The sequence below is a fragment of the Aspergillus pseudodeflectus genome (assembly GCF_044049435.1).
Source record: "Aspergillus pseudodeflectus strain CBS 756.74 chromosome Unknown BJX68scaffold_22, whole genome shotgun sequence".
Taxonomy (NCBI): Eukaryota; Fungi; Ascomycota; class Eurotiomycetes; order Eurotiales; family Aspergillaceae; genus Aspergillus; species Aspergillus pseudodeflectus.
The window spans coordinates 250,507-277,581 of NW_027263798.1; the positions used below are offsets into that span (position 1 = coordinate 250,507).

The following is a 27,075-nucleotide window of genomic DNA, read 5'->3' on the forward strand; positions in this document are numbered from 1 at the left end:
AAGAATGGCTGGCTGGTTTTCGCGGCGCGAACCGCGCGGGTCCCCTAAAGGCTAAAAAGGAGGTCGACAAGCAGCCGTCGGAGGCATTCTGGCGACATTTGAGGCTCAATTACGCGGTATGAGAGGGGAAAGGGTCCTGTTCCACATGAGAAGAGGGAGAGATGCATCCGTGTTGGCGAAGGCTTTGTTTGGGGAGAGGGGAGAGTTCTGTTGTTGTGTTGCTTGCAAGTCGCGGAGCTTCTGCCTGCATAACAAGGCAGCTTTTATGGGCAAACACTGCAAACATGCTAACTTAGGATGCGATACTCCGGGTTGCGGCCAGGAACTTGGCGACCACATCAGAGAGCGAAAGGAACCGCCGAGCGCCAATGCAGCGCGTCAGGCCCCCGAGCTGAGATGAAAACACACTTTTGTGACGTCATCTTGATACACGGGCCTCATGCTGCTGACGTTGCACCAGCACGCTTCCCCATCGCAGCTGAGCCGGGGCTTCATGGCCGTAAGCGGGCAGACGCGGCGCTGACGAGGGCTATAAAGACATGGAGAAACCGCTCCCCGCGCTGATGTCACCTTTTCCTTTCGGTATGCAACTATGGCGACCTCATTCATACTGATCAAGAACGCGACGGTGATTTCGATGGAGGGTGCGGGGCACAATGTCGTCGACAAATGCGATATTCTGATCGAAAACGATCGGATCAAAGCTGTTGCAGAAGGCATTCGTGAACCAAACGATGGAGCCGGCACGATAATCGATGGAACCGATTGCATAGTCACGCCCGGCTTCGTCGACGGCCACCACCACATGTGGCAGCACCTCCTACGAGGCCTGACGGTCGACTGGTCGCTGTACGGCTACTGCTGCCACCTCCGCAGCGTCTACGGGAGTCTATATACACCGGAGGATGTCTATTTTGCCAATTACGCAGCAGCCCTAAGTCTCCTCAACAACGGTGTCACAACCGTCCTCGACCACTGCCACGTTATCAATTCGCCCGCGCACGCCGACGCCGCAGTCAGGGGTCTAAAGGATGCATGTATTCGAGGAACATTCTGCTACGGGTTTTATACGAATCCACCTGTCCCGGGGGATCTGGCAAGCGCCGCAAATGATACGTTCACTCCCGCGGCGCGATTAGAGGATGCGACCCGCGTGCGACGAGAGCATTTTGCGGATAACGACATCGACAGCTCGCTTATCACGTTCGGTGTCGCACTCAACGAGCCCCCTCTCCAGTCGCGCGAAGAAAACGTCGCGGAGCTCGACGCATCCAGGAAGCTCGGAGCGCGACTCATCACCGTCCACACCTCAGTTATGCCCGGCGCTGTCGTGAACGGAGAGGTTATCCAGAATTTCTCAACTGCAGGCCGAATGGGGCCGGATCTCGTCTTCAGCCACGGCGCATACATGACACAAGATGAAATGGCCGCACTGAAGAAATCTGGTGCGGGCGTTGTCAGCACGCCGGATACAGAGCTCCAAATGGGAATGGGGTACCCCATTGCCTGGAAGGCGATGGACTACGGCTGTCGCGCGTGCCTGGGGCTCGATATAACCTCAAACCAAGGGAATGACTTCATGGCGCAGATGCGGTTGGCATTGCAGGTTCAGCGGGCGCGGGAGCTTGATCGGCGGGTTGATCAGCTCCTACCCCGCAAAACGGCCGACGCGTTGCGACTGGCGACGATGGGTGGAGCGGAAGTCATGCAGATGGAGTCGGTTATTGGGTCGATCAGCCCAGGGAAAAAAGCGGACTTGGTCATCTTCCGCTGTGATGATATTGATACCGTGCCCGTTGTGGATCCTGTTGGGACAGTCGTTTTCCATGCGTCGCCGAAGAATATCAATACTGTTATTGTCAATGGGAAGATCGTGAAGCGGGATGGACGGCTTGTTGGCGTGGACTGGGAGGCGTTACGCGAGGAAATGAAAACTAGATCCCAGCGACTTCAACATGATGCGGCCAAGGTCGATATGTCGAATGCGGAGGCGCTTTTCAGGGCCGGATTTGAGAAGGGGATGGAGGAGGCAGCTGAGGTTACTATATGACATTGCTATTCCGTATGGGCGATGAAACTGTCCATTCTTTTCGTTTCCTCATGCTGCTCCGCGCGCTGTCCCGTTCAATCCTAATAATTACACAATTTGCCTGTCATCTCCATATGACGAGACACCGAACCCTCACTGCGTGAATCTGTACGTAGAACAAGCAGACCCTGTGACAAATATGTAGAGCCAGACAAGAAGGGTATCATTAATCCATGTGCTAGAGGCTCTCAAGCTTAGGCCTGTAGCTGTAATGGATTGATGGAATCATGTGTCTTCCCCAAATCCCCACGGCAGAAACCCTCACATCCCTCGCCATCAACGGTACATCCAGAAGCAAGCAAGCCCTTACTCTCCATCTCGTCTTCCACCTCAGTACTCCGTACAATCCCCAACAATGAATCGATCATTGAAAACGCCGTCCCATGGCAGACCGAAACATCCTGCTCCCGTTCCCAGATATCACGACACGACCCCAATAACTCGAGGATTGTCTTTCGCGCCCGCACTTGGCACCCTTGACTGCTCTCTGGAGAGCTCAGTGGGGATTCAGCCTGTACAAGGTGGAAGCAAACGGTGATCGCTGAAAGGAAGAAATCTTGTTGCAAGAGGCGGGCTATGATAGGAGTGCGCCCGGGTGGGTATTTTGATGATGATTCGGAACCCGGGTCCCCGTCGGCGTCCCAGAGATCACGCTGCGCGGAGAGAATAGCGAGGCTGCATTCGAGAGACGACCAGTAGGAGACCGGGTAGCGGCTGATAACGTTAGGTTCTTGGTAAAGTTGGCTGTGGAGGGCGAGGAGGATGCGGCGAATGAAGATGTTCGTCATTGTCCATTGGAAGGGGTCAGTATTCGGGTTCTCGGCGCAGGCGGAGAGGAACGCGTTGTGGAAATGGTTGAGGAGTGCCTTGATCTGCTGGTCGTATTTGACGACGAGACTGTAGGATAAGGTGATTTGAGGCGACGTCGCTAGTTCGAGGATTTTGAAGATCTGAGGGAGGTAATTGTAGATGACTAGTGGGAAGAGGAACTCGGTTTGCTGTGACCCACCGACAAGTTCCGGTCCCATTGTGAGAAGTGGCTCTGTGAGTAGATTTCCAGCCGGAGGAATCACCGGCATACCCGCTGCAAGAGCCTGTCGTAAATCAAGAAGGATGACCGCCGCCCATAGCCGGTTGCGTGATGTGGTGTCGTCCGCGCCTCTATGTGTGTATTGGGTAGGATCAGTCAGGTGTAATCCCAGAGTGATAGCAAGTCGGACGATCAAGCCAGTGACAGGCCAAAGTGCAGTGAACTCGATACAAACGGCGCCTCTTGTCTGCCTGTAGATCACGAGGAGACAGAGAATTCGGATGCTAGTAAGATTCGGTCGGATCATGAAAGGCGTGCGTTGTAGGAAGGCCTGTGCTGCATCAAATAAACGAGCGGGGAGGGCCTCAAAATCGCCACGTTGTTTGGCCGCTTGGGCTGGGTTGTGTAATTGACAACCTAGTGCAAGTATGGCAAAGAATAGCGCTAGCCACCCATCATCCATACTGCCTGGCCTGTCCCAAAAGGCGTCGAGCTCGTTTCTAAAAGAGGGTAGATGGAGAATTTGATGCGACGGTTCGATCACATCAAGATAATGCTGAATAAACGTCTCTGCCATATCGCGAGGAGGAACATAGGACAACAATGTTCGTCGCGTGGCATGAGACAATGGACTATTGCCCAAGAAGTTTTCCATTGACGAGAAGAGTTTCTCTTGTTCCGGATGTGCGTGGTGACTACCGGCCCAGCGATGATGTTTCAAAAGACTCTCGATCTAGAGCAAGCATGAGCATGTACTCATCATAAAAATCTAGATAAACATACATTCTCGACCAGAACAGACCAATGGAATCCGCTGTGGTATGATTGCTTGTATAGAGGGATGAGTTTCGTCTCACTTTGCGCGTTTGACGGGAAAGGATCAGCCACATAATGACAGTCGTGTCCTCTATTAGCTTTCAGGCAGCGACCACAGGGCTGGTCCCGGTCACATTTGAGCTTGGACTGCCGACATCGTGAGCATGCATTTGGTATACGATTTCGCCTCTGGTCAATTAGCCGCAGAAACCACCATGGCGGCTTCTGGTTTTACCTGTGGTGTTGGTATGGCACCTCTTTTTGGATCCCTGGCGGGCTTGGTTTCATCAAGACTCGTCATTCTGCGCGTCCTTTTGATCACTGCGAGGTCATTATGAGGACCTTTTTGCTGCTGCGTATAACTGCATTGCCGATCCATCCGAAGGCAGCGCATGCACTGCGGCCGGGATTTGTCACAGTCGAGCTTTGACGCTCGGCAGGCGATGCAGGCGTGCGTCGACACAGCACTCAAAGCGGCCATCTTCAGTTCTCGGAGTCGGAGATAGGCTCTGGAATAGACAGTTCGATCGGGTGTGCAGGATGGAGCGTTTCTTTTAATGTGTCTAGGTGGGGTCATCCTTCAACCCTTTTACGTCAGCATCGGAGTGGATCCGGTCGGAGGGCTGCCCTAACCCCGACTACTATACGACCCATCTCCTTTGCTATATATTCAGGTCCGGAAACTGCAGAATTCTTCTGAGATCGTTAGTTTTACCATGGAGCCGAAAGTCATGCCGTCCTCAATACAAGCCCTATCGCTCCAGCCAACTGACGAGTTTCCAGAGGGGGGATATGGCTGGGTATGCGTGGTCTCTATATTCCTGATCAACGCTCATACCTGGGGCATCAACGGGGTATGTAACTATTGGCGAGCACTGCTGATAGAGTCTCTTGAATGGTAGCTTACTTCAATAGGCATTCGGAGTCATCCTTTCATTCTACCTCTCAGAGAACCAATTCCCAGGCACTTCATCTCTCGTCTACGCAGCCGTTAGCGGCGTCGGTGTCTCTTTCGCACTCCTGATCTCACCGCTCGTGACATACCTCAACCCTTTCCTCCCTAAGCGCACCGTAATCGTCCTCGGAGCCATCCTCATTGCTGCTGCTCTTATCGGCGCATCCTTCACCACACAAAGCTGGCAACTATGGCTCAGTCAGGGCATCTGTTATGGGCTCGGTATGGGATGCCTGTTCACGAGCACAGTTGCGATTGCGAACGGGTGGTTCAAACGGCGCCGTGGAATCGCGAATGGTATTGTTGCTGCAGGGTCGGGTACTGGCGGCCTGATATACTCCCTTGCCACGAACCATATGATCAAGCAGTTTGGGTTTCGCTGGGCATTTCGCATTCTTGGAATCGTCGCACTGGCTGTGAATCTCGTCGCTGGTCTGCTTGTTCGAGAGCGCCCGGGTCTTCCACCCAAGAAAGGCACCGGTCTAATCTCCTCGTCCACCCTCCGGCAGCCGACCTTCATCTTGTTTCTGATCTTCGGTTTCTTCGGCCTGCTCAGCTATATCTCGCTGTTGTTCAGTATCGCCAGTTACGCGCAAGCTGTCGGGCTGGGATCGAACACAGGGAGCCTGGCGAGTGCGCTCCTGAACCTGGGCCAGGCATTCGGACGGCCCTTGGTCGGTGCGCTCAGCGATCGCTTCGGCCGAATCAAAGTGCCCGCAATCTCACTCGGGCTATGTGGACTGCTTTGTATGGTCTTCTGGCCGTTTGCGACAAGCTCCGGGGCTCTTTATGCATTCTCCATCCTGGCAGGGCTTGGCGCGGGCACAATATGGGCGGCTGCACCGGCTGTTGCAGCGGACCTGATTGAGCTGCCGCAGGTTCCGGGCGCGTTGACGGTTCTCTGGTTGGTTCTTGTGCCGCCGGGGACGGTCGCGGAGGTCATCGCGTTGCAGCTGAGGGAAAAGGAGGGAAAGTGGACATTGCGAGGCGGGTATCTGCCTGTGCAGATGTTCGTTGGTGCGACGTATTTTGCTGCTGCGGGTGCGCTTGGTGGAATCGTCCTTTTGAGGTTTTGGGCGACGAGGGGAACTCAGCGTCATCAAGTGCCTGGATATTGAGGACCTGAGGTGGGTGCTGTGGACGGAGAGGTCATTCGAATGGGCCACTTCTTCCGCGGGAGATTGCTGGGAAGCCAGTGCCTGGAGTCGCCGCAGAGGATGCACGCTCTCTTTGATTCTTCTGTATTCCGCAACGTTCTTGTTTTGCTGTGCGTGTTGTGAATGCCAGCCTGGCCTTGGGAATATGCGCGCATTCACCCTCAAGCTTCACTGCAGAATCTAATTCTGAACATTCCATCTCGCTTATGATGTTCGTCCTGGGCCATAGATTTCTTCTTTCTTCCATCTCTTCACTTGTTTTGTCTTCCACACTGGTTCTTTTCCTATGTTTCTGTTTGTCCTACCATCTTGTTTTAGCTGCTTTCGCCGTATTTAATGGCCCAAAATGGCGTTGGTTGCCCAGTCTCCGACCCTCTGCGGCCTTTCGTTAGAGATTCTGGAGTGTATCATCCGGTATCTTGAGCCCGATATCAACTCGATCGCTCAGCTAGCAGCCGTGTCGCCTCGCCTGAGTGCCGTTGCAGTTCCATTTCTTTACCGTGCTATCGTCGTCCTTCATGAGAATCAAATCAAAAGCTTCACAGAGACCGTGCAGAGGCCACGAGTGCACGATACTCTCCGGATTCTCACTATCCATCTTCACGAGCCCGCGAGAAATAATGGGCCATCCGCCGAGGAGTTGTCTTTAGAGCTCGGTCTCCTGTTTCGTTTCTGCGATCTCACAATACTGACTCTTGTCGGTGCATCCGCTGATACTTTTGGCCAGTTCAGCGCCGGGGCCAGATATTGTACTGCCCTCGAAGAGCTTTCGCTCTACTGCTGCGATCTCTCTCCTTGGGCAATAAGTCAGCTTCTCGGCCTTCCTAGAGCTCTTCGCTTCCTGACGTACAAGGGGTCGAGGCCAAGGGAATCATACCCTGGTGGGAAAGGGCCCGTACATACCACGACTGATCATGCGGCGTACGTGACAGCCATAAATCAGCAGGCGTACTCGCTCGTCGCCCTTGACGTCGATTTCCCAGTCGTCAATCATGGTCCGAACGACCCCATCGACCTCACCCGCCTCACCTCTCTTCGCGAACTCACCATCAGGTCGGGCGCATTGCACTTCGAGGACCTGAGAGATTCCAAGACCCTCTATGTGAGCTTCAGCTTACTTCCTCGCGGCCTAATCTTTCTCACAATTTGGCTCAGGAAGGAGCCCAAATTTCCCACAATCGATTTGGTAAACACCTATGGCTTTGCAATACATGAAGCACTCAGCCTCGGAGTGCTGGATCATTTGCGAGTCTTCACGTTAAACGCCTTCGAATTGGTTCGACTGGGTGAAATCACGTCGCATAGCTCCAGTTTGGGGCTGGCTAACAGTTTCGGGCAAACATTCGAGCTGCGCTTCGGTCGGCAGGTTTCCTGGGAGACTTTGCCGGGTCTGGATTGTGAATGTGCGTTTTATGGGCCGGGCATTCAGTACTGCAAGCGTCTCAATGGTCAGATGAGCTATCGCCAACCCGGTAGTCCTCACAGGCAGATGTCCACATAGTGTGATTTGCATCGGTTGTTTGGTGTAGCACTGGTGTTTTTGTTCTTCGAAGGTCGTAGCAGATCAGAATTAATGTATGTAGACTAGAGTTGAGGAGTTCAATAATCAAGGAGTTCTGTTTATGATAGGGCCTTGTAACTTTCAGCCGTAGTAAAAATCTTTAGAGTTAGGACAAATAGTGAAGTGGTCCTGGTGTTGCTGTGAATGAGAGAGTTTTTTTTCTAGTCGAGTCTCGAGCTTGTGTTGCTCTTCCTTTCTTCCTCCCAGAGCAACACATCCATTTCTCCTTCCTCCCATCCCAGCTCAACCCCACACAGGTGCCTTGCCATCAGCTGTTTCATCATCTTGTCTTTGAAGCAAACTGCTGTTCCTTTCTCCTACCGAGCTCTCGACTCGCGTCTCGAATCCCGATCCGCGATGCCCTCTCAACGCCGTCCCCCGAACCTCCGCCGCCTCCTTGGAAAGCTGAGCCTCCGTTCCCGCAAGAAATATGATTCCAGACTCCTGCAGCTCCCCGTTGAGCTTCTCGAAGAGATTCTCTCCCACCTAGAGCCGGCGTCACTGAAAAGCGTCTGCCTCGTCTCTCGCGAGCTCCATCCCATTGCGGTCCCATTTCTCTTCCGGGCTGTCACACTGGACTTTGCTCGAGGATTCCAGTTCATGCGTTCAATTGACGGGAATCCCTCGTTAGCCAAGCATGTGCATTCAATCACACTGCATGAAGATCACATGGCCACCCTAGAGCATCAGGTCAAGTATGCCGCTTACACTAAGAGACTCGAAAGTGTTATTGCGACTTGCGAAAAGCTCCGGAATCTTACCATCAAAGCGCCCAATATCCGAGACGCCCTCAGTTCCATGGCTTTTTCGAATGACGTAAATATGCGCGCGCTTGCTGAGAAGGAAGAACCATTCCAAACCTATTTCGTCCCAATCCTCCAGCCATCATGTTTGGCCAATCTGCAGACTTGTAAGCTCCCTACAGCTGTACTCGACGACTTTCTGGCCCTTTGGAGACTAATTAGATCTTTGACACATAGGTGAACTCAATCTGAGCGACGGGACTGGATGGAACCTTGCCCAACGCGACTGCATCTTTTTCCATCCTCGGCTCAAACGCCTGTCGATTCTCGGTGCCATAATTCCAGACTTGATATCCCTCACAAAAAGTCACGGGCATACCACGCCTTTGGAGGAGCTCTCCCTGATGTGCTGCGACATCAGTCCCAAAGCACTTGGCAAGATCAGTTCGGTTCCCAGGGCCCTTCGCCGTTTCACATACATCGGGTCCCCACACCAACGCATGTGCGGCTCGGGAGTGAACACCAGTATCCACCATAAGCTTTACTTCGAAGCCCTGGAGCCACAGGCCTCGTCGCTCGTGTACCTCAATGTCAGCTTCTGGAAACGAAAGGTTTTGGACAATCCCGTTATGAATTTCCAATCCTTCTCTTCGCTAGAATCCTTGACAATCCAACCTGCAATCCTCCAGGGCAACAGTCAGGACTTTTTCAATCTCACGCCGTTCACGTCCAATCCCTTCCCCACCAGTCTAGAGCATCTCACGCTCTTCGATGTGAGACTCATGTTTCTTCCGTCATTGGAAGCCGACTATGTCTCTTCTCTGGGCCGATGGATCCTGGATGGTTCGCTGCCGAACTTTACCAGGCTTACTTTTGCGAACCCGGACGAAGCAGCTAGGATCCCTCCCCCTCAAATCCCTCCCGATCTTGAGGCAGCATTCGAGGGTAAGGTGGTGGAACGGCTGGAATTTATCAAGCACAGACGATTCCCCATTAGTTGCGACTGCTGCGAATACAATATGGGCACTTGGGAAATGGTGTTCTGACTGGTTCTGGGCGTAGGAAATGCAGCTTGCAGGTAATGGGAGTTATTTTAGCACGCGGAGATACCTCGAATTGATGTAATCATGAGAGCATTAAGTGAATAGGACTTGAATTATCGCAAGATGAGCCACAATTCTCGAGACCAATAGCATTGTGAACGGTGAGCACTACAGCTAATCTAGGCGACAGAGATAACCTCGCGCTTCTTCTCATCCCCAACCGCTCCCACCTCCGCCGCTTCTTCGTCGGACTTATTCGAGACTCCATCGATCACCCCCTCGATGAACGGTCCCTCGACGCCAACACCATCAACTGGGAAGAAATAATTCAACACCCACATGACGAGAAAGCTGATCGCCAACCCGACAAGGAACGTCAGATTATACAACCTCACCCACCCAACCCACTGCCCGTCATCCCACCCGTTTACATTGCCAGCGAGACCAGCTACGCAATCGAAGTTAGTTCAACTCGCTGCCAATGCTCGCAAACACGGTTGTAAGGATATGAAAGGGCACATACGAAGAAGAGGCCACATCCCGGCCGTGAACGCCGCGAACGCGCGCCAGTTGACACCACTGCGGAACCAGTACAGCGAACTACTGTCGCCGCGGTAGAGGTCGCTGAGTTTGAGTCTGTGTCGCCGGATGATGTGGTAGTCTGCTAGCATGAGGCCGCTGCATTTGCAGGTGTTAGGTATGTGGATCACAGGGGATTTAGGGCAGTTGAAGTGACATACGTTGCAGGTGCCATGAAGACGCCAAAGCCACTTAGCACGGAGAGGAATTTATCGGCAGTTGAGATGAGTTGCCAGGGTCTGTGGTTGGGGTTTGTTAGCAAGGCTGATCGGACAGGAGCAATACTAGGGAGCATCGAGGGAAGCGTACTGAGTCGCGATTCCGATAACAGCCATGACATATCCTCCACGTCGGATGTTTATGTACTTTGGCCAGAGACCCGCTAGATCCATACCACAGCTGACACTGTTGAGCACGACACTGATCTACATTACCGGTCAGCATCTTCCACAGTCATACCCAAATGAACTTACCGAGAATTGAGACGCGACCAGTCCCAAGCTCGCAAAGAACACACCGGCCCTAACCCTCGGAGACGAATGATAATACTCCTGGATATCTGCAAGAAGGTAAATCGGGTTCCATTGGATGTCGCCGCCCATAATCTTATTCGAGGCACTTGTGACAATGATTCCGATAGTTGCGGTGATCGCAATAGTCAGAGGGCAGGCAACGAGCTGCGACAGTGTTGGTGCATATCGACGCTTTGAGTAACGCGCCCAGTCCGATTGACCTAGTGTGCCAGATCCCCAAGAGCCGAGGATGGCGGTGATACCGAACATGAACGCCCACCCTGTGTTCGGCGCAGAACCGGGTTGGTGAAACAAGTTTCCTGGGCCGTCAGCTTGGGACACGGCCCTTTTACCTTGCCGTCAGTACAATACCCAACCTAAGAGATAGAGACAGACTGACCAAATCAGCATTCCAAAGCAAGAACCGCAAAAGAGAACGAAGCAGCCGACAAAGGGAATCTGGAGCTTCTCTGGTCGGATAAGGACGGCTGGGATAAAGCCGCACATCCAGATGACAAGGCCGATGAAATCGTTCGTCTGCAGGTGAGAGCTTTCTGCGAAGTAGTTTTTCATGTGTGCAAAGCCTGACCCTTAGCATAAGATCCTTCGAACTGGAGGAAAGATGTGTTTACCTGGAATAATGGCACCGATCATGACGCGTGTCGCTTGGCCGCCCCAGAAGGCTTGCATACCAAACCACATGCACGAAACGAATGTGCGAAGGATGACGGGGACTGTGGCGTTAGCACTCTATCCGAGTCCATGAGACGGGGTCTCCTACAGTATGACCCTCTCATTCCCCACGAGAAGCGACTCGATACGGTGAAGCCAATATGGTGTACCTCACCCATCCATCCACAAAAGACTGCAAGCAGACCGGATAGGAAACCGCCGAGGACCTGCTCGCATTGTCAGCTCATCTTCTGCCCAGTCCAGCGCGCCCAACCCGTCCACTTACCACAGCGCCAATTGCCTGCTGCGGACTGAGTCCGAAAGAAAGCAAGGTACTCCCGGTCGACCATGCGGAGATACATGATCCTGATACAGTCCAGTAACCTGGCCGCTGTCAGCATGCCGCTCCAACTGGAGAGATAGTCGCGCAATCCTACCAAAATATGACCATACACCATATGTTCTCCTCTCCGGCGGAATGGGAATCAGATCCCGATTGCACCATGTCGTATTCTCATAGTCGGCATCTTCGTCGACAGGGCTGCACATATCAGTCAGTCATTTATACTCTGGGTCGCGCCATTTTCGAGAGCATGAAGGGATAACATACCATTGAAGCCGCTGCTTAATCTCAGGCCATGACCACGAAGGCATATTGATCGACTATGCTTCACACCAAGTCTCAAAATGGAGTATGCTTTGTAAACCAACGCAAGTGGAACGTGGTTGACAACTGCAGAAGACTGGGGAAGCACTACCGACGGTGGACCGGTTGTGGGCATTATGAGCTTCTCCGCTTATCGTTACACAGACCATTCCAAGACTCGCTATTGGAGTATCCCCACCTGGATTCTTGTTTGCGACTCCTTCCTGTTCCCCGATCGCTGTTGGCCGATCTTTCCCCACAAATTGCTCCTTCCTGGCCCTAGGAGGTGAATCCTTACTGCAATGGGTGGTTACTCCAACAGGATGGATCGAGATAAGGCGATTTGGAGTCATCCGGTTGCGATAGGAGCCCACCCCTATCTGATCGGCTGACAAGAAATGAGCTGGCCGACGATAGCAGAATTGGAGAACGAGGGGAACGGGTATACCGCCAAGCGAAGCGCAATAAGAATATCAATCAATCAAGGCACGATACCACTCATCCCTCATACCACCCTCTCTTCGTTGATAACAAGATGCCTTCGATCAAAACAGTTCCTCTCAACACCGGCGCGGCCATCCCCGCCATTGGCCTGGGAACCTGGCAATCAAGCGAGAACGCCACACGCGACGCCGTGAAACACGCCCTGCAACATGGCTACCGGCACATCGATACAGCGCTCAACTACGGGAACGAGAAAGAGGTAGGCGAGGGGATTAGAGCATCCGGTGTACCCAGGGAGGAGATTTGGGTGACGACGAAGCTGGATAACCATTGGCATCATCGGGTACGCGAGGGATTAGAATCGTCCTTGAGGGATCTAGGCTTGGATTATTTGGACCTGTATTTGGTTCATTTTCCTTGTTCGACGGATCCGGAGGATCGAAGTAAACACCTGGAAGATTGGGACTTTATCAAGACTTGGTACGTGCGTCCTTTGTGTTCTGATCCATCTACTTCACTAGAGGGTTAACTAACGGGGTGTTCAGGCAGGAAATGCAGAAGCTCCTCGACACAGGCAAAGTGAAAAACATCGGCGTGTCAAACTTCCAGATCAGCCATCTTGAGAAGCTTCTCAATGATCCCTCCTGCAAAGTTGTTCCAGCTGTCAATCAAATTGAGGTACACCTCAACCATCCTTTTATCCTAAAAGAGCCCTCCTTGCTAACATGTCGCAGCTGCATCCGTACAATCCCTCGTGAGTCCTATTTTATCCTCGAACGCGACAACACTTTCCAACATCTTATCCGATAATAGTCCTAAGCTTCTTGCCTACTGCGCGTCGAAGAATATCCACTGCACTGCATACTCCTGCCTGGGCGGGCACAGCGACTCGCCGATCAACGGCCAAACAAACTTGACAAAGGACCCGGTCATCCTCGAGGTCGCAGAGTCGAAGAAGAAGACACCCGCACAGATCCTGTAAGCTCCTCTCTTCCATTTTATACTGTTTTGTTTTGCAAAGCGCCCTAACCAAGATTCTATACAGGCTGCAATGGAACCTCCGCCGAGGCGTGAGCGTTATTCCCAAGAGCGTCACTCCCTCGCGGATCGAGAACAACTACGACCTCGAAGGGTGGGATCTTACGGAAGACGAGTTTGAGCGAATAACTGCGATAAAGACGCGCGCAAAGGTCGTTGGTGACAGTTGGATGCCGATTCGGGTGTTTTTGGGCGATGATGAGTAGGGTTCCCACTCACTCTGTAGAATAGGGACATTGCGAAAAATGGAAGCTTTCTATGCATCCACCTCACCATAATACTCGACACATTTATTTATTCCCACGAACTACCGGTAGTTGCAAGGAGTTCCATAATAGTTTCGGTTGGGCTGCCCCCGGGTAAACATTGGCTATGAAACTTGGGCACGTCGTGCCTTCCTATTACACATGGTTGGGTGTCAAACAAGGAAGGGACGACCCATGAATGGTGCCGGTCATTCCTTCCTTTCTCACTCTCCAAAGGCATCCTGTTGAGGAAGGAGCAACCAAATGTACTCGTCTAAAACCAGATAGCCAGGAACGAGTTGCCCCCTAGTCTAGTGGGCGTGTTTTGACACTTCACCCTTGCCTCATCAACGAAGAGTAAAAGCATAGAATATAATCATATCTCATTAAAGGCTACCAGACGAACATAAATCAAAATACTCAAGACGAAAACATCAAACCCAAACACTGATCCTAGTACGTCGCGTTCATCCGCATCGCAATATAATCACTGCTCGTAATCCCCTCGTACATCTTTGGCCGGTCGGGTCCATGACAATTCGGGAGACATTCAATGACCCGGTCCCGGTCCGGGCTGATAAAGTACGGGATCGAGTATCGTGGCCTTGTCATCCTCCCTGTACTCCCACCCTCCCCGTTGTGAGCTTCAACGAGAGGCGGCGCACGCACACGATGCATGGTTGATTTCAGCTCGTGGTTACTCCAGCGCATCAATAGATCTCCGATATTCACGACTGCTGTCCCGGGGATATATGGGGCTGGGTTGAATTTGCCCTTTTCGTGGATATCCTCTACCTCGAGGCCACCGACCTCGTCCTGGAAGAGGATGGTCATTGTCCCAAAGTCTGTATGTGCGGCGATTCGCTCTGCCTTGCCGAGCCTAAGGAGCTCCTCTTCGACAGCCGGGTAGTGTAGCAGACGACATTGGTTCGTGCGGTCTTGGTGGTAATCCAGGAAGAAGTGTTCGTCGAGACCCATTCCCAGCGCGATGAGGCGGAGCATCAGCGTCTCGAGGTCGGAGCAGGTATCGAAGAATTTGGCAAAGAAGCCCCGGAAGCCTGGGAGGACTTCTTCGGGTATCCAGATGTTGAGCATGTGCTTGTCGGACTCGTTGCCGATCTCGAATGACTCCTTGACGTCGGGGATCTTGCGGCAGTCGGCGATGCCGTCTCCGTCGAAGACCATTTGTACGACTTTTTCGCGGCCAACACCACTGTACCCGCGGTGGTACCAGCCTTCTGGAGGGTGAGGGGCTTTATCTTTGTCGGCTTGGGGGAGGGCGAAGAATTGTGCGCTCTAATGCGAACCGCTCGAGTTAGCTGGGGAAGGGATATTCCGGGGAAAGCAAACATACCCATCCAAAAGCCTCATCTACCAGCTCCTGGGGCACCCCGTGGTTCTTGATGTATGCGAATCCGACATGTTTAAAAGCCTGGTAGACCTCGTGCGCGACCTTTGCAATTGCCTCTGGACCTCCATTGCGCGCAGGCTCCAGGTCAATGATGGGAATACTCGGTGTCTCTGCGAGGCCGACCATGTTGTTTACCCCGTTGTTCAACAGTGTCGTTGAGCTTATCGAGATAGCTCGTGAGGGTCTTTAAGTGGGCTAGGCGTTACTCCAATTCTCGGTTACGTTGACACATCGCGTGGTGTTTACCTCGCTCCAGAAATGACGGCTTGATATGCGCTCGGCGTGTCATTGGCTTGACATCGCACTAGTGTGGAGTAAAGTGAGGGGATACAACCGAACCAGCGTCGGTCAAGAAGCGAACGCAGTTGGCCTATCGCTGATCGGATAACTCGGCGACCGACTCGCCTATCTACCCCGCTATCGTAAGCAGTTGGGGATCTTGTCAAGGCGCTCGGAGACATCCAACCTCCAATATTGATGCATGCCTCCGATATCATCCAGGAACTGCACGCAGCAATTGGTCGATATCGTTCCATACCAATAGCTCATGTGGAGGTCGTCCCATGGAGATCATGTTGTGCTAATGTGACCACCTGCCGTCATACAGTGATATCTGCAGAAACTGCAGTTATTGACCTCGCACCTCTGCTTCCTCCTTCGGGTTAGCCCAGTCACTCCGAGGTCGCTCGGATATTTAATGAACCAGACCTTTCAACCTTGCATTATTCCCCTAAAGCGTCGTCATCATTCCCCTCCGCTGGAGCTCATAAATCCTACCGATCTTTCCCCAACACACAGACCGTACGATGCAGATTAAGAGCCGACCGTGAGGGTAGGTCATCCAGCAGAACATCAGAATCAAGATGGGTAGTCTCGAGGAGCACAATTATCGCATCGGGGTCGATGTGGGTGGTACGTTGGGCATGGTCGAAACCATTCGCGCACAGGCTAACAGGAAGCAGGCACCAACACCGACGCGGTGCTGATCGCACTCGATTCCATGACCATTATCGCATCGCATAAATCACCTACAACGCCCGACGTCACAACAGGTATCACGAACGCCGTCCGGACGGTTATCGATGCGGCGAACGTTTCCCTCTCCTCCATCGGCTGCGTCATCATCGGGACGACACACTTCGTCAACGCGGTCGTACAGCGATCCCCGTCGCTTCGGCGCGTTGCTGTCATCCGACTGTGCGGGGGCCCGGATGACGGGTTTGGACGCGGTATTCCACCATTCATCGATTTTCCTTCCGACTTGCGATCTTGCATCGAATCCGACCGACAATACTTTTGCCACGGGGGGTATCAAATCTCCGGTGAGGAAATCAGTTCTGTGGACAAGGATGAGATCCGACGCATTGCGACTGAGTTAGTCGCCGACGGTATCGAAAATGTTGTCATCTCGGGCATGTACGCACCTCTCAACCACGCGCAGGAGATCGTTGTTCGCGATATTCTACTCGGAGAAATGCTACCTCACAAAACGCCCGGGTTCAAGCCGCGGGTTACACTCTCCAACGAAGTCTCCGGGTTGGGCTTCCTGGCTCGGGAGAATGCTGCCATCCTCAACGCGACGCTTCGCCCACTTGCCGAGAAGACGATTTACGGCTTTCGCAAAGCGATGTACGACATTTTCAAGGGCAGTCCTTGTACGCTGTATCTCACACAGAACGACGGCAGTGTCCTTGGCGCTGAAGAAGCAGTCGACCGACCCATACGCACTTTCAACTCGGGTCCCACCAATTCCATCCGCGGTGGAGAGTTCCTTTGGAGAGCCGCTGCGAAGGCGAGTGGCGAGGGGCAACAAGCTCGGACGGAGCCGCTAGTCGTTATTGACATCGGCGGAACAACATCGGATAGTGGACTTTTGCTGCCTAATGGTCTTCCGCAAATGAGCTCTATCACCGGTCTCGTTGGAGGTGTCCGCACGAATTTTGCCCTTCCCGCAGTTGAAAGTATCGGGTTAGGAGGCGGCAGCATCATTCGGGAGACTGGATCCGGTGAGCTTACCGTTGGCCCGGATAGCGTTGCGTTGGAACTTCTGCAGAAGGCGAAGCTGTTCGGAGGAGCATACTTGACATCAACCGATATCGTTGCTGCATCCGCTATCCACACACCTACGGAGCCTAATCCCTTCCGCGGTATGGGCGACCCGGGACATCTATCAGACGTCACACCGGAGATAGTGTCTCGAGCACGCAAGGTCATGCGACGGATGATCGCGGAGCTGGTGGACCGAACCAAAACACAAAAGGGAGATGTGGACGTTTTGATCGTCGGTGGCGGCGCTCCCATTATTAGGACAGATGAACCACTGGCCGGGGTCCGAAATTTGAGGACGGTCAAGGGAGCAGAGGTTGCAAACGCTGTTGGAGCTGCCATTTCACGCGTATCAGGCGTCATCGACACTGTCGCCGATACATCGAACCAAACAATCAAACAAGCCCAAGAAGTCGTCTCGAAGTTGGCGATTGAGCAAGCAGTTGATAACGGAGCCAAGCCTGAGACCATTCAAATCGCCGAGGTCACCATGCTTCCAATCCAGTACGTCGACGCCAAAGCTCGCATTGTTGTTCGCGCCGTCGGGGAGTTATCAATCGTCGCCCAGGGACAAAGAGTGGCACAGCCATTGGACCTATTAGAAGAGCATGAAGACCCAAACAAAGGGAGCTCTTCTAGACCAGAGGCAGTCCCCGATGCTTCCATTGATATCCAGACATACCGTCCGGTAATCAAAGACAGGCAATGGATCATCAGCCCCACGGATCTCGATCTTATCGCAGAGGGCTGCAAAGTACTGGGCTGCGGTGGTGGGGGCGATCCATACCAGGAGTACCTCAAGGTCAGCGCCATCATACGAGAGAAACCCGGCTCGGTCAAGGTTGTATCTCCAGATTACCTTCCCGACGAGGCCACTGTCGGATGGACGGGATGCATGGGCAGTCCCGAGGTGAGTATGGAGCGCCTCGAAAACGACGAATGTCGCAAAGCGCAAGAGGAGCTCATTCGCGTCACTGGCCTGCCTGCAGCATCTGGGTTTGTGGCATTGGAGATTGGTGGTGGAAACGGAGTTGTTAACCTCGGCGTTGCGGCCAGCTTTGGCGCTTTTTGCATCGACGCTGATTACATGGGCCGTGCGTACCCAACAGCGTGGCAGATTACTCCGAATGTCTATGGTACCGCGAAAGGCGAAGCGTTGGTGCCGATGACTATCGCAAGCGGAGACGGATCTTTCGTGACTATGACATCGTCGCGAACAGATAAGCTTGTGGATAAGATTCTGCGAGCCTCCTGTGTTGAGATGGGCTGCCGCGCTGGAAGCGCTGGTGCGCCCAAAACCGCCAAGACTGTCCGCGAGCAAGCCGTTACCAACACCGTCTCTCTTGCATGGTGGATCGGCCGGGCCATAGCTCTAGAAAGAAACATTGCCGACCGAGCAAGTCGGATCATCGAAGAGGTGGGAGGCCCTGAGAGCGCAGCCATCCTCGGAGAGGGAAAGATCACTAGCGTGGAACGTGTCCTCAAGACGGGCCATACGTATGGAATATTGGAAGTAGATGGGGCACTCATAGACGGCACCAAGGCTGTTCTGAAAGTGCCCTTTAAGAACGAGAACGCCTTTGTCGAAGCAGTTCTCCCAAACGGCGAGTCGAGGATCCTCGCTTCGGTGCCCGATTTAATCGCTGTCCTAGACGCAGAGACAGGGTCAGGACTTGGTACTCCAGAGTACAGGTATGGCTTAAAGGTAATGATCATTGCCATTGCTGCCTCGCCACGCTGGACGGATACCGCGAGAGGTATGGCTCTTGGAGGGCCAGGGTCCATGGGTTTTGAAGAGATTGAATACGTTCCGATTGGGAAATACAGTGAGCCTCGAAGTGTCATCGATGCGTTCGCGGAACAATGACAGTATATACGAATAGCTGTTGGAGGGTTTGCACTCGATAGAGCACATGGATCTGAATAAAACAATGGCTCAATGCATATGTTATTAGATTGTGTAATTGCTCCAGGGGCTAGCGGAAATTATGAGACGATGCCCTGGCCCGCCATTCCGTTTCGCATAATTCGAGCAGCATGTAGAAAAAAAGAGTCAATCCGAAGAGCAACCGGCCGTAAAAGTGCAAGGGATGGATCATCATCCGCCCATTCACGTAGCCGCTGGAGTGACTCATGGAAGCTTCCGAGAAGTTCAAATGCAGGGTGGACTTGCTCCGGACTTGGGGCAAGGAGAAAGAGGTAGATTAGGAAGTTCCCACATAGAGTGAGCTGCGACCGGGCGTCTATAGATATGTCAGCAGAGAATCGGGTAGGCATTAATGTAACATACGGCCACCCCAGAAAGCGTGCAAGGTCACTCGTGTGATTCTGTCCATGAATAGGGTGAAGCTTCGGAATTCGGCGACTGCAGAGTCAAAGTACCGGCACAGAGATGAAGTTGGATCGGTCTTTGCAGACATCCTAGCGGGGCTCATGAGTGCGCGGAAGAGGAGAGCTTGTACGGCGAAATATGCGAGATTGAGTGGTCCTATTTCTATGAGCCTTTGGCATGAGATCGTGGTCGGTTCACTTACCATTATTGCGAAACGCATGTCGCTCTCCATTATACGCCATTGTCACGCAATTCGGAACCATGGACGACCAATTCTCCAAGTCCTGTCGGATGTTAAGTAGCTTAGCCTCTCTCAGCTGAGGCTGAACGATCGTTTGTTGGTAAGTAGAATCAAGACTACTGGAGTTAGGTAGGAAGTGAAAGTCCACGGGTGGGGGAACTTACAAATACGAGTCGATCAGTTCGTGCAGAATCTGACTCAGTTTCACCATTTCCAGGAACCGGGCACTGGTAGAGATATCAGCGGTTCGGCTCGAGAGGTCTACCATGTGCTGAAGGTCTGCTGGCACATCTTCGTCAAAGGCGAGATCGTCTATTGACGGCGGCGCGGTGGTGAACGAGCCTGGATACACAAGCGGAGGGTTTCCATGGCACACAGAGGACCAAATGTCGCTCATGTAGGTCGCCCACCATAGCTTTCTCCGTAGTTTCTTTTCTCCCGGTACGAGGTGCCATGTCGAGCAGTCTCGATGCAGTCCGGCCATGTGCGCGCAAGAGACGGTATGCGAAGAGAAGACCCAGGTCCGTGGTGTCTCGATTGTCGCGTTATCGGCGGCACGCTCGTACAGTAAAAGTAAACACGCCTGTATAGTCCATAAATCTGGAGCGTGGAACTCTCGCTGAAGAGACGATTGAGCCTCCTCAAACAAAGTATGCAAGTCAAAGTGCAAAGTGCCCTCCACATCCGAGTCGTGCTGCCAAAACGTGGAGCCCAGCCCGTAAATGGCGCCCCGAAGTGAAGCTGGAATTTTGGTCTTGTCCTGTGAGTACGCCTTTAGAAACCGGCCTTTCGAAACGACGCAATAGACGGGATGAACGTGCTTGAAGAATAGTCGGACGAGTGTCGAAGCGTGCGGCGACACCATGGATTCAATCGCATCTGATATCCTGCTTTTCGCGACATCGTCGGCGGGTTGAAACTCATCGGTCAGGAGATTGAAGTGTATTGGAAACGCAGTAACTTCCAGGTCGCCAGCAAAAGCCTGGATGACGTCCGCGCTCACACCATCTCTCTCGTTGGTGATGAATGATCGAAAGGAAGCCAGCAGATCCGTGTCTTGTTCTCCAGAAAGGCCGACAGAGTGAGCAGTCCGGTTCTCATTATCTTCAAGGGTGTCAACTACAGGTCCGTTGTCGCTGCGCGGAGTAGAGTTCGGTAGGTGTGCTCCAGGAGAGGTCAGGGAAGCGGCCACCGAGGCGCTACGATAGCTTGGGGAAGTTGTTTGTGCAATCAGAGGTATTCCGAAGGATTCCGATTCGATTCCGGGCGATGTGAGCGGCGGTATACTAAGGTAACTTGCGTCGACGGTGCTGTCAGTGGTATCCTGATCCGATTCAACAACGGTGTCTCGGGGCCCTTGGCGCGAGGGTCCGGTCTCGATGTCGGTCGACGTGCAAACTTGGCCTTTAGAACGACAAAATCGACCTAGACATTGTGAGCGAGTAGTCCCCTGACAGGGATGATTCGATCACACTCACAAGGCGGAGAAGTCTCGATGATACAAGCTGTCTTTCGCCGCCGGCACGCGTCGCAGGGAGGGTTCTTGCGGCTTCTCCATTGTCGGGCGGATCCGAACTTGGTCTTGATCTTAAAGCTACGTCGTCTCTGGGGGGTAGAGTGCTCCATGACAAGGAAACACCACCACCATTTTCGTGACCAGGCGGAATCGAGCTGAGAGCGGAAAGATCGAGGAGACTCCAAGCGGGAGCGAAACACTCGACTCGAACTCCGCAAAGTCAATAGCCGGCGTTCCTGCCACTATCCCTGTTGTAGCCTAGCGTGCGATAAGCCGCTGCTCTTATCGCCAGCTCCAACGGAACTGCGGAGAGAACACCCGCCATCGAGTGCGAAGGCACCACCAGCCGCTGGCGCCATCTCAAAGAGTGTAGCATACAACTTACAAGGTTTCGCGACTATCCAAGTATACTTCCCTACTTCTTCAGCTCCTAAGGCATCTAGTCTACCCCGAGTTTCAAGCCGCTCAAGCTGCTTCCTGACGCAGAGACGAACTATATATTTCGTGAACTTGCATGAAATATCTGAGTGGGTTGGTATAGGGGGTAAGCACAGCACATGCAGAAGTTGTAGACTGGCGTGGACCAGCTCGTCCATTAATATCTGGCAGTATCTTGTACACTGGTATGCAACTCAGGCTGTTTGAGGCGCGCACCTGGGCAGCGAGCGGCCGGAATCGAGCAGGCGCTGTCAGCCGATCACGTGCTTCATGAACGGGGATAGGTACCTTATTCTCTTGGCATGACAGTGCCATGCTTTCATTGGTCGCGATTAGAGGGCTAGTGATTACCATATGATGGGAGTGATTAGTATATGATTTAGGTGAAATTCCTTTAAGACTTTATATTTGCCTTTTATACTCTACTCCATGGGGGCATCATGGGCTTGAATAAACACTTGCCTAGAGGCCATCAATTGGCACTTGAATAGGATGGTGGACATAGTCTGTACCTCAGTAAAACTGGGGTTAAGGTATTAAGTCTAGGAAGAGTGCTTTTATCTCAAATAGAGTATGTGAAGCTTATTTGGATGAAGTGAAAAGAAAAGTTGATATAGAGTCATAAACTTTCTGACATTGCCCCCCTCCCTTCCCTCACTTTGCCTGCCATGCACCTCCCATTTACAGCAGATCCCTAGCCCCTCTGCCAAACAGTATCTCGTATAATGCGCTGCCTCATATCACCTGCACTCAGAACCCTAGATACCAACTCAGGAACATGGCCCAAGATGTCATTGCAATGGCGTAATGGAGGTTCATTAGTGCTTGATGACAGTTAATAAAGCTTCACCAAAGGCTCACTGGCGGACGCTCAATGAAGGTTTAGCGAAGCCTCAACAGAGCTAAGGCTCTACTATACCTCGCCCAATTGCTCTTTCCCAGTCCAATGAAGTCACAGGACGACAAAACAGGCAGGCACCCCATCCCGAGCCGGGCGCTCAGCGCCTCGTCCAGAGCCTCGCCGTATCTTCCACCCCTTATCACATCCATTATCGCCCACGCTCTTTTTACTAGCCACTGAACTATTACAACACCACTCTCTCTGTCGTTACCACACCATGTCACACGCCGAACCTAGCCAGCCGCTGCCAATCGCCGAGCACGAGAACGAACCCTTAGCCCCCGACAACACGAATCCCACGTTAGTCACGAGGCCCCTGAGCAACTTTGAGTATACAGAGGTCCGCTGGCGCTTCGATATCCTGAGACCGTGTGGGATCCGCGACCGGAAGCTTCGAGACTACCGGACACAGGCGGCCACCGTCCTAGGCCAGGTGTACGACCGCGACGCGCTCTGCCAGTATCTACTGGGAAGAATGAGTCAGGAGGTCTTTCGGACGTTTTCTAGGACACTTTGGCTGGCGATCATCAGGGCGGCGTTGCTTCAGGGCGCTACACTCTACGAGGGAAACAACTTCAAGACCGTCGCAATTGTCTTTCCGCCTGGGAGATGCATTGATCGGGAGCGTATGCGCTGTTGCGCTCTTAATGGCTTCAAGGACATTTGGCGATTAACTGGCCAGAACGGGGCGAAGGTAGGGTACGCTCCCCGCGATGCAGGTTGGATGCTGACATTTGGGTGAGCGGTTGCTCGACGGGTACTGTCGTGTCTCTAGAGAGATGAGGAGGGAGGCTCTTGGGGACAGAGGCGCGTTCTGCATCTTTGCCCTTGGCACAATACATGCTCACCAGGCAAAAGGTAATGCCCGATTCGTTCTCATTAGCATCGCTTCTTGATTGACCACGCTGATCGACTCTTACAGGACTCGCGCGTACGCTCATCACTAAACTTCAGGCCCTGGCCTATGACGCAGGCGTCCCTCTCTGGATCGAAACAGCCGTGCCGCGCACACGGGACACGCTGCTGACTCTTGGGTTTATGGTAGACTCAGAGCGCCACGTCGGCATGGGCGAGTGTACCAATGACGGAAAATTCGTCAACAATGAACCCCTCACCGGAATCCTAGTGTTTGGGATGATCTGGAACCCACGACCCGGTCCCTATCTGTTTATGAATACGCCCGCGGAGCAAGACCCATTGCCTCCTGCTGCCGATCAACCATCAGGTCAAGAAACACCGACCGGGGCCATTGTGATTCCCAAAGGGTCGCGAGCGGAACGACCACGTAATGACACATCGATCGCTCAATCTTCCACTGCTGAACTGTCCGGAGACGAAGGGCCGGTTACTGGACCAATGGAGTTTGACGAGCGAACTCGTTTACTGGATGCGATGTCGAGTCAGGCGGTCGATGAGGGGCCTTCACTGGCTGACCTGCCGAGCCAGGCCATTGAGACCTGTTTGACTGCACCGGTGCCGATCCAGGCAGGACAAACACAAACCGGACCGATCGAGGTAGGAGCCCCCCAAAAGGCGAGGCGGGGCAGGGCAGGAGCCAGAAAGCCCGATCCGAGCGCATCAGGTGCACGAGCTTTAGCCGAGACGATTGAGGAAGAATCTGACGTAAGTCCCAAGCCCTCAAAGGCCGACAGAGGTATTGTCCTTCCGGACAAAGGACTCGAGGAGGCACTATTTGCCGACGGATCGGCTGAAGGCGAGACCGGGAAGGGCAAATCCGCCTTACTAGAGGCTCCGGAGGGTGAGAACGGCTATAGCCAACCGGCCAGTGACGAGAGTAGCACTGACAGCTACATGAAAAAGCATCTGCGTTTCGATGAAGATGTTGGTGAAGAGGATATTGATACGAGACAGTCTGTTCAACAAGAGATAGATACGCTTCGGTGATGATATTCTAAGCCGTGATCATAGATACATAGAGATAGATACTATTGTTATACTACGGTCCCCGAGGACTACATTGAGCTTACGACTATGTCAGTGGCATTCTCTACAGCGGACAAGCCTCAACCTCTTACCCCCACCCGGTCCTGCGCGGAAGGGTACGAGTCCACCCAGTGCGCGGCGCTCGTTTCCCCAATACTTGACGGCGCGCGCTGCAGGACCCGGTTACCACTGAGGCTGAATTTTATTTGAAACATATGCTAGATGGGGAATTCATCCTATCATTGCCATGTGAGTGCGTTGAGAACTTTTGCGTACTATATTTCCCTCCGGCCATCAATTAAAGTGAACAAAAAGGAGTAACCAGTTAGCATAAAATGGGATAAATGAGCAGACGGTCGGCTAACTGATATTAGATAAATACTGATGTATAAGAAGAGGAGGTGACGTAGAAGTTAGTAGAAGCCGCCAGACAAAAAAAAGACCGGCCCTGCGGGTTGCTAGTAGCCAACCGGGAAGCACAGGCGCAAGGCACGAGGGGCGCCTTCATGGTGAGCTATTTCCCGGCTCTGAGCCCTAGACAGTGGATAGATAGGTACGTTATATTTCATAAAGAGCGCAGTTCCTCGGTTTGCAGCATGGACTTGAACGAATACTCCGTACGACTAGTACAGTGTAGTTTTCACTACTGTATCACTGCATTGAACAGTGGCCCTTACAATTATAGAGGTATTTGCATTCATTCAAGTCTCGTATTCTCGTCAAAAAACTGTCCTCTGAGCCCTCAACCCTCGCTCGCTATGCTCAAACTCCAGCAAATCCGCACACTCCGCTAGGCGCATTTGATCGCCTTCCCACACTTCTGGACCAATACTGGTGGAAGCTGCCGCTCGTCATGCTTCCCACACACTCGGTTCATGATTGCTCGTTAGGGAGCACGTGCGCTATAATCATTCAGTAATGATCTTACTGTCATGAAGAGGAAACACGGGAGAGGATCTGTCTGGTATACCTTGTCCGCTGATCACCCGGCTTACTTGTACCTGACTTGGTGTCGTGTTTCTCCCACATTGCGTCGGCATCTAAATGTTCTTTAGCATTTCACTAAATCTCTCACTTACAGCGCACTCAGCACCGCAATGACCAAAAGGGGAATACTTACCAGGATGCTTCTCAACCCCCTCAATATCACTCCTCTTCTCCCTCTTAACAGCAGTATTGACCCCAAACCGCTCATCCCTCCCCTTCACAAGCTCATCCAACCCGCCCGGAACCGCCTGTTTGACCCGATTTTCATCCGTAAAACTCAACATAAGCTCCGGCGCACCCATAGGAATCGGATCGCCGCGATCCACCTGCCAAAAGTGATACGTCTTGCCATACAGCGGGATGACGTCGCGCATTTCCGACGTCTCGGCGACCTCCCAGGCGGCATTCGGCATCCCCGCGGGCGTCGGCATGATCAGCATCCCGGATTTGACTTCGTATTCGTGCGTGTGCCACAACTGCCGTTCGGCCTGAGGGAGGGTTTCGAAGATGCGCGGGGTGATCATGTATTCGATGCCGATTAGGCGCGCGTGGGCGGAGGGCGAGTCGTAGATTAGGCATTGGCGCAGGTCTGCGCCGCGAACCGTTAGCTTCATCCACGGGGGGCATCTCGTGGATAAGAGAGAGGGAGGTGCAGGTGCAGGTTACATACCCTCGGTAATATGCGAACAATAGTGGTTCGCCTCGACGCACCGCGTCGTGTCCGACGCATAGACATGGAACGCGTGCAAGTGCGCGCAGATTTGTTTGACGGGGGCAAAGTCCTGCGTTGCGCTTGCGGCGGTCTCGAGTACGCGGGATTTTGTGGTTCTGGGCGAGCCGGGGAGGTCTGGATCTGACATGGCGAGTTTTGATTTTGCTGGTGTTGGATCTGCAAGATAGATGGGTAGAGATCGATCTCGGTAGCTATGGGGTTTGGCGTGGGGAAGGGGAGCTAGGGGAGCTCTACAAGTCCGGTGGTTTTATGGAAATGGCCCCGGCTGTCAGTCGCAATCCTGACGTAAAACATAGAACGTGTTCCTGCTGTTCCCCAATGTGTTTTCCTCCGTCAAGGCATAAGGTGACTCTGTTCGAACTCATAGTCCAGGCCTCGATGTAGTCATGTGACGTCATGGTGGAGGGGGGATGGGTGACATCGAGATGATTTCATACAACACGCAATGCCATATAAGATGCTGTTAATGGAGCTCTTCAGTACCGATAACAAACTTCAAGCATAATAATCAACAACTACTTTCAACAAATCCGCAAAACACACTACAGCAATCACAATGGACTCCTCCGAACCAGACCGCATCGCCGAACGCGCCGAGGAGGACGTCAACACGTACCAGGCTAAGCAGGGAATCGGCCGCAAGAGCGATTCGAGTAAGTCACGCCTCACATCCCTGTTTGATCCATTACAGGGGTCATCAAGCTAACGGGGTGCCTCAGCCCTCGAATCCGGGGTCGACGAGATGGTTGAGCGCAAGTTCCCACAAGCCGGCGAAGTGCGATATGGTCGCGTAGCTCTCCCCACTGGCAGCGACCGCAAGCCGATTCCTGAGGAGGAGGGGGGTGTGAGGGATGCTCGCGGACGGTGAGTTTCCCAAATAGAAATAGGTATTGTTTAGAGTGTGTGGGCTAATGCATGGTAGACTCGCCCCGGCGAAACTCTTCGAAGGCCCAGGCGGACCCGAGGACAAGGTTTATCGCGAATAAATGGATCAAG

At 53.0% G+C, this 27,075-nt stretch overlaps 13 protein-coding genes across 13 annotated transcripts; 8 read left to right on the top strand and 5 right to left on the bottom strand.

The window, feature by feature from the left end:
* The first annotated feature begins 336 nt into the window (after window positions 1-336).
* On the top strand, window positions 337-2,552 carry BJX68DRAFT_237512 (uncharacterized protein). The gene has a single exon (XM_071040212.1). The coding sequence runs from the start codon at window positions 593-595 to the stop codon at window positions 2,048-2,050; it is 1,458 nt and encodes a 485-aa protein (XP_070898924.1). The 5' UTR covers window positions 337-592; the 3' UTR covers window positions 2,051-2,552.
* Window positions 2,183-4,416, bottom strand: BJX68DRAFT_275951 (Zn(II)2Cys6 transcription factor; the record flags this gene model as incomplete). The annotated part of the gene is made up of 4 exons (XM_071047967.1): window positions 2,183-2,217; window positions 2,400-3,852; window positions 3,903-4,124; window positions 4,171-4,416. The coding sequence occupies 4 exons, from the start codon at window positions 4,414-4,416 to the stop codon at window positions 2,183-2,185; spliced, it is 1,956 nt and encodes a 651-aa protein (XP_070898925.1).
* A 235-nt stretch (window positions 4,417-4,651) lies between these two features.
* On the top strand, window positions 4,652-6,008 carry BJX68DRAFT_267017 (MFS general substrate transporter; the record flags this gene model as incomplete). The annotated part of the gene is made up of 2 exons (XM_071045678.1): window positions 4,652-4,789; window positions 4,851-6,008. 2 exons carry the CDS (start codon window positions 4,652-4,654, stop codon window positions 6,006-6,008), a joined length of 1,296 nt encoding a protein of 431 aa, XP_070898926.1.
* A 385-nt stretch (window positions 6,009-6,393) lies between these two features.
* On the top strand, window positions 6,394-7,548 carry BJX68DRAFT_267018 (uncharacterized protein; the record flags this gene model as incomplete). Its single annotated transcript, XM_071045679.1, has 1 exon — window positions 6,394-7,548. The coding sequence occupies one exon, from the start codon at window positions 6,394-6,396 to the stop codon at window positions 7,546-7,548; it is 1,155 nt and encodes a 384-aa protein (XP_070898927.1).
* Window positions 7,549-7,965: 417 nt separating this feature from the next.
* On the top strand, window positions 7,966-9,397 carry BJX68DRAFT_267019 (uncharacterized protein; the record flags this gene model as incomplete). The annotated part of the gene is made up of 2 exons (XM_071045680.1): window positions 7,966-8,518; window positions 8,589-9,397. 2 exons carry the CDS (start codon window positions 7,966-7,968, stop codon window positions 9,395-9,397), a joined length of 1,362 nt encoding a protein of 453 aa, XP_070898928.1.
* A 176-nt stretch (window positions 9,398-9,573) lies between these two features.
* BJX68DRAFT_267020 (nucleobase cation symporter-1 family protein) lies at window positions 9,574-11,811 on the bottom strand (the record flags this gene model as incomplete). The annotated part of the gene is made up of 11 exons (XM_071045681.1): window positions 9,574-9,842; window positions 9,918-10,072; window positions 10,135-10,212; window positions 10,283-10,398; window positions 10,447-10,831; window positions 10,886-11,069; window positions 11,118-11,219; window positions 11,267-11,384; window positions 11,444-11,541; window positions 11,595-11,698; window positions 11,768-11,811. The coding sequence occupies 11 exons, from the start codon at window positions 11,809-11,811 to the stop codon at window positions 9,574-9,576; spliced, it is 1,653 nt and encodes a 550-aa protein (XP_070898929.1).
* Window positions 11,812-12,311: 500 nt separating this feature from the next.
* BJX68DRAFT_237518 (NADP-dependent oxidoreductase domain-containing protein) lies at window positions 12,312-13,823 on the top strand. The gene is made up of 5 exons (XM_071040213.1): window positions 12,312-12,727; window positions 12,793-12,925; window positions 12,982-13,001; window positions 13,061-13,225; window positions 13,293-13,823. The coding sequence occupies exons 1-5, from the start codon at window positions 12,339-12,341 to the stop codon at window positions 13,489-13,491; spliced, it is 906 nt and encodes a 301-aa protein (XP_070898930.1). The 5' UTR covers window positions 12,312-12,338; the 3' UTR covers window positions 13,492-13,823.
* Window positions 13,824-13,894: 71 nt separating this feature from the next.
* Window positions 13,895-15,242, bottom strand: BJX68DRAFT_94847 (isopenicillin N synthase family dioxygenase). Its single transcript, XM_071050063.1, has 2 exons — window positions 14,885-15,242; window positions 13,895-14,826 (listed from the first exon to the last, which is right to left on the bottom strand). The coding sequence occupies exons 1-2, from the start codon at window positions 15,065-15,067 to the stop codon at window positions 13,984-13,986; spliced, it is 1,026 nt and encodes a 341-aa protein (XP_070898931.1). The 5' UTR covers window positions 15,068-15,242; the 3' UTR covers window positions 13,895-13,983.
* A 562-nt stretch (window positions 15,243-15,804) lies between these two features.
* On the top strand, window positions 15,805-18,854 carry BJX68DRAFT_255403 (uncharacterized protein; the record flags this gene model as incomplete). Its single annotated transcript, XM_071043036.1, has 2 exons — window positions 15,805-15,846; window positions 15,897-18,854. The coding sequence occupies 2 exons, from the start codon at window positions 15,805-15,807 to the stop codon at window positions 18,852-18,854; spliced, it is 3,000 nt and encodes a 999-aa protein (XP_070898932.1).
* Window positions 18,855-18,913: 59 nt separating this feature from the next.
* On the bottom strand, window positions 18,914-21,243 carry BJX68DRAFT_94839 (Zn(II)2Cys6 transcription factor). Its single transcript, XM_071050062.1, has 5 exons — window positions 21,039-21,243; window positions 19,725-20,985; window positions 19,522-19,676; window positions 19,278-19,475; window positions 18,914-19,230 (listed from the first exon to the last, which is right to left on the bottom strand). Exons 1-5 carry the CDS (start codon window positions 21,184-21,186, stop codon window positions 18,974-18,976), a joined length of 2,019 nt encoding a protein of 672 aa, XP_070898933.1. The 5' UTR covers window positions 21,187-21,243; the 3' UTR covers window positions 18,914-18,973.
* A 1,389-nt stretch (window positions 21,244-22,632) lies between these two features.
* Window positions 22,633-24,320, top strand: BJX68DRAFT_267025 (uncharacterized protein; the record flags this gene model as incomplete). The annotated part of the gene is made up of 3 exons (XM_071045682.1): window positions 22,633-23,109; window positions 23,159-23,273; window positions 23,338-24,320. 3 exons carry the CDS (start codon window positions 22,633-22,635, stop codon window positions 24,318-24,320), a joined length of 1,575 nt encoding a protein of 524 aa, XP_070898934.1.
* Window positions 24,321-25,289: 969 nt separating this feature from the next.
* BJX68DRAFT_275953 (OBAP family protein) lies at window positions 25,290-26,716 on the bottom strand (the record flags this gene model as incomplete). The annotated part of the gene is made up of 3 exons (XM_071047968.1): window positions 26,017-26,716; window positions 25,480-25,935; window positions 25,290-25,399 (listed from the first exon to the last, which is right to left on the bottom strand). Exons 1-3 carry the CDS (start codon window positions 26,204-26,206, stop codon window positions 25,290-25,292), a joined length of 756 nt encoding a protein of 251 aa, XP_070898935.1. The 5' UTR covers window positions 26,207-26,716.
* BJX68DRAFT_267027 (uncharacterized protein) lies at window positions 26,636-27,065 on the top strand (the record flags this gene model as incomplete). The annotated part of the gene is made up of 3 exons (XM_071045683.1): window positions 26,636-26,732; window positions 26,799-26,943; window positions 27,002-27,065. The coding sequence occupies 3 exons, from the start codon at window positions 26,636-26,638 to the stop codon at window positions 27,063-27,065; spliced, it is 306 nt and encodes a 101-aa protein (XP_070898936.1).
* Between the last annotated feature and the right edge of the window lie 10 nt (window positions 27,066-27,075).

Excerpts from the sequence above, each read along its gene's own strand:
- BJX68DRAFT_237512 (XM_071040212.1), top strand. The coding sequence starts at position 593 with ATGGCGACCTCATTCATACTGATCAAGAACGCGACGGTGATTTCGATG.
- BJX68DRAFT_237518 (XM_071040213.1), top strand. The coding sequence starts at position 12,339 with ATGCCTTCGATCAAAACAGTTCCTCTCAACACCGGCGCGGCCATCCCC. Across the intron at positions 13,002-13,060 it reads CTGCATCCGTACAATCCCTC|TCCTAAGCTTCTTGCCTACT; the intron begins GTGAGTCCTATT and ends ATCCGATAATAG. Across the intron at positions 13,226-13,292 it reads AAGACACCCGCACAGATCCT|GCTGCAATGGAACCTCCGCC; the intron begins GTAAGCTCCTCT and ends GATTCTATACAG.
- BJX68DRAFT_94847 (XM_071050063.1), bottom strand. The coding sequence starts at position 15,067 with ATGGTCGGCCTCGCAGAGACACCGAGTATTCCCATCATTGACCTGGAG. Across the intron at positions 14,827-14,884 it reads TAGATGAGGCTTTTGGATGG|AGCGCACAATTCTTCGCCCT; the intron begins GTATGTTTGCTT and ends GGTTCGCATTAG.
- BJX68DRAFT_94839 (XM_071050062.1), bottom strand. The coding sequence starts at position 21,186 with ATGGAGCACTCTACCCCCCAGAGACGACGTAGCTTTAAGATCAAGACC. Across the intron at positions 19,677-19,724 it reads GAACTGATCGACTCGTATTT|TCTTGATTCTACTTACCAAC; the intron begins GTAAGTTCCCCC and ends TAACTCCAGTAG. Across the intron at positions 19,231-19,277 it reads GCACGCTTTCTGGGGTGGCC|ACGCCCGGTCGCAGCTCACT; the intron begins GTATGTTACATT and ends ACATATCTATAG.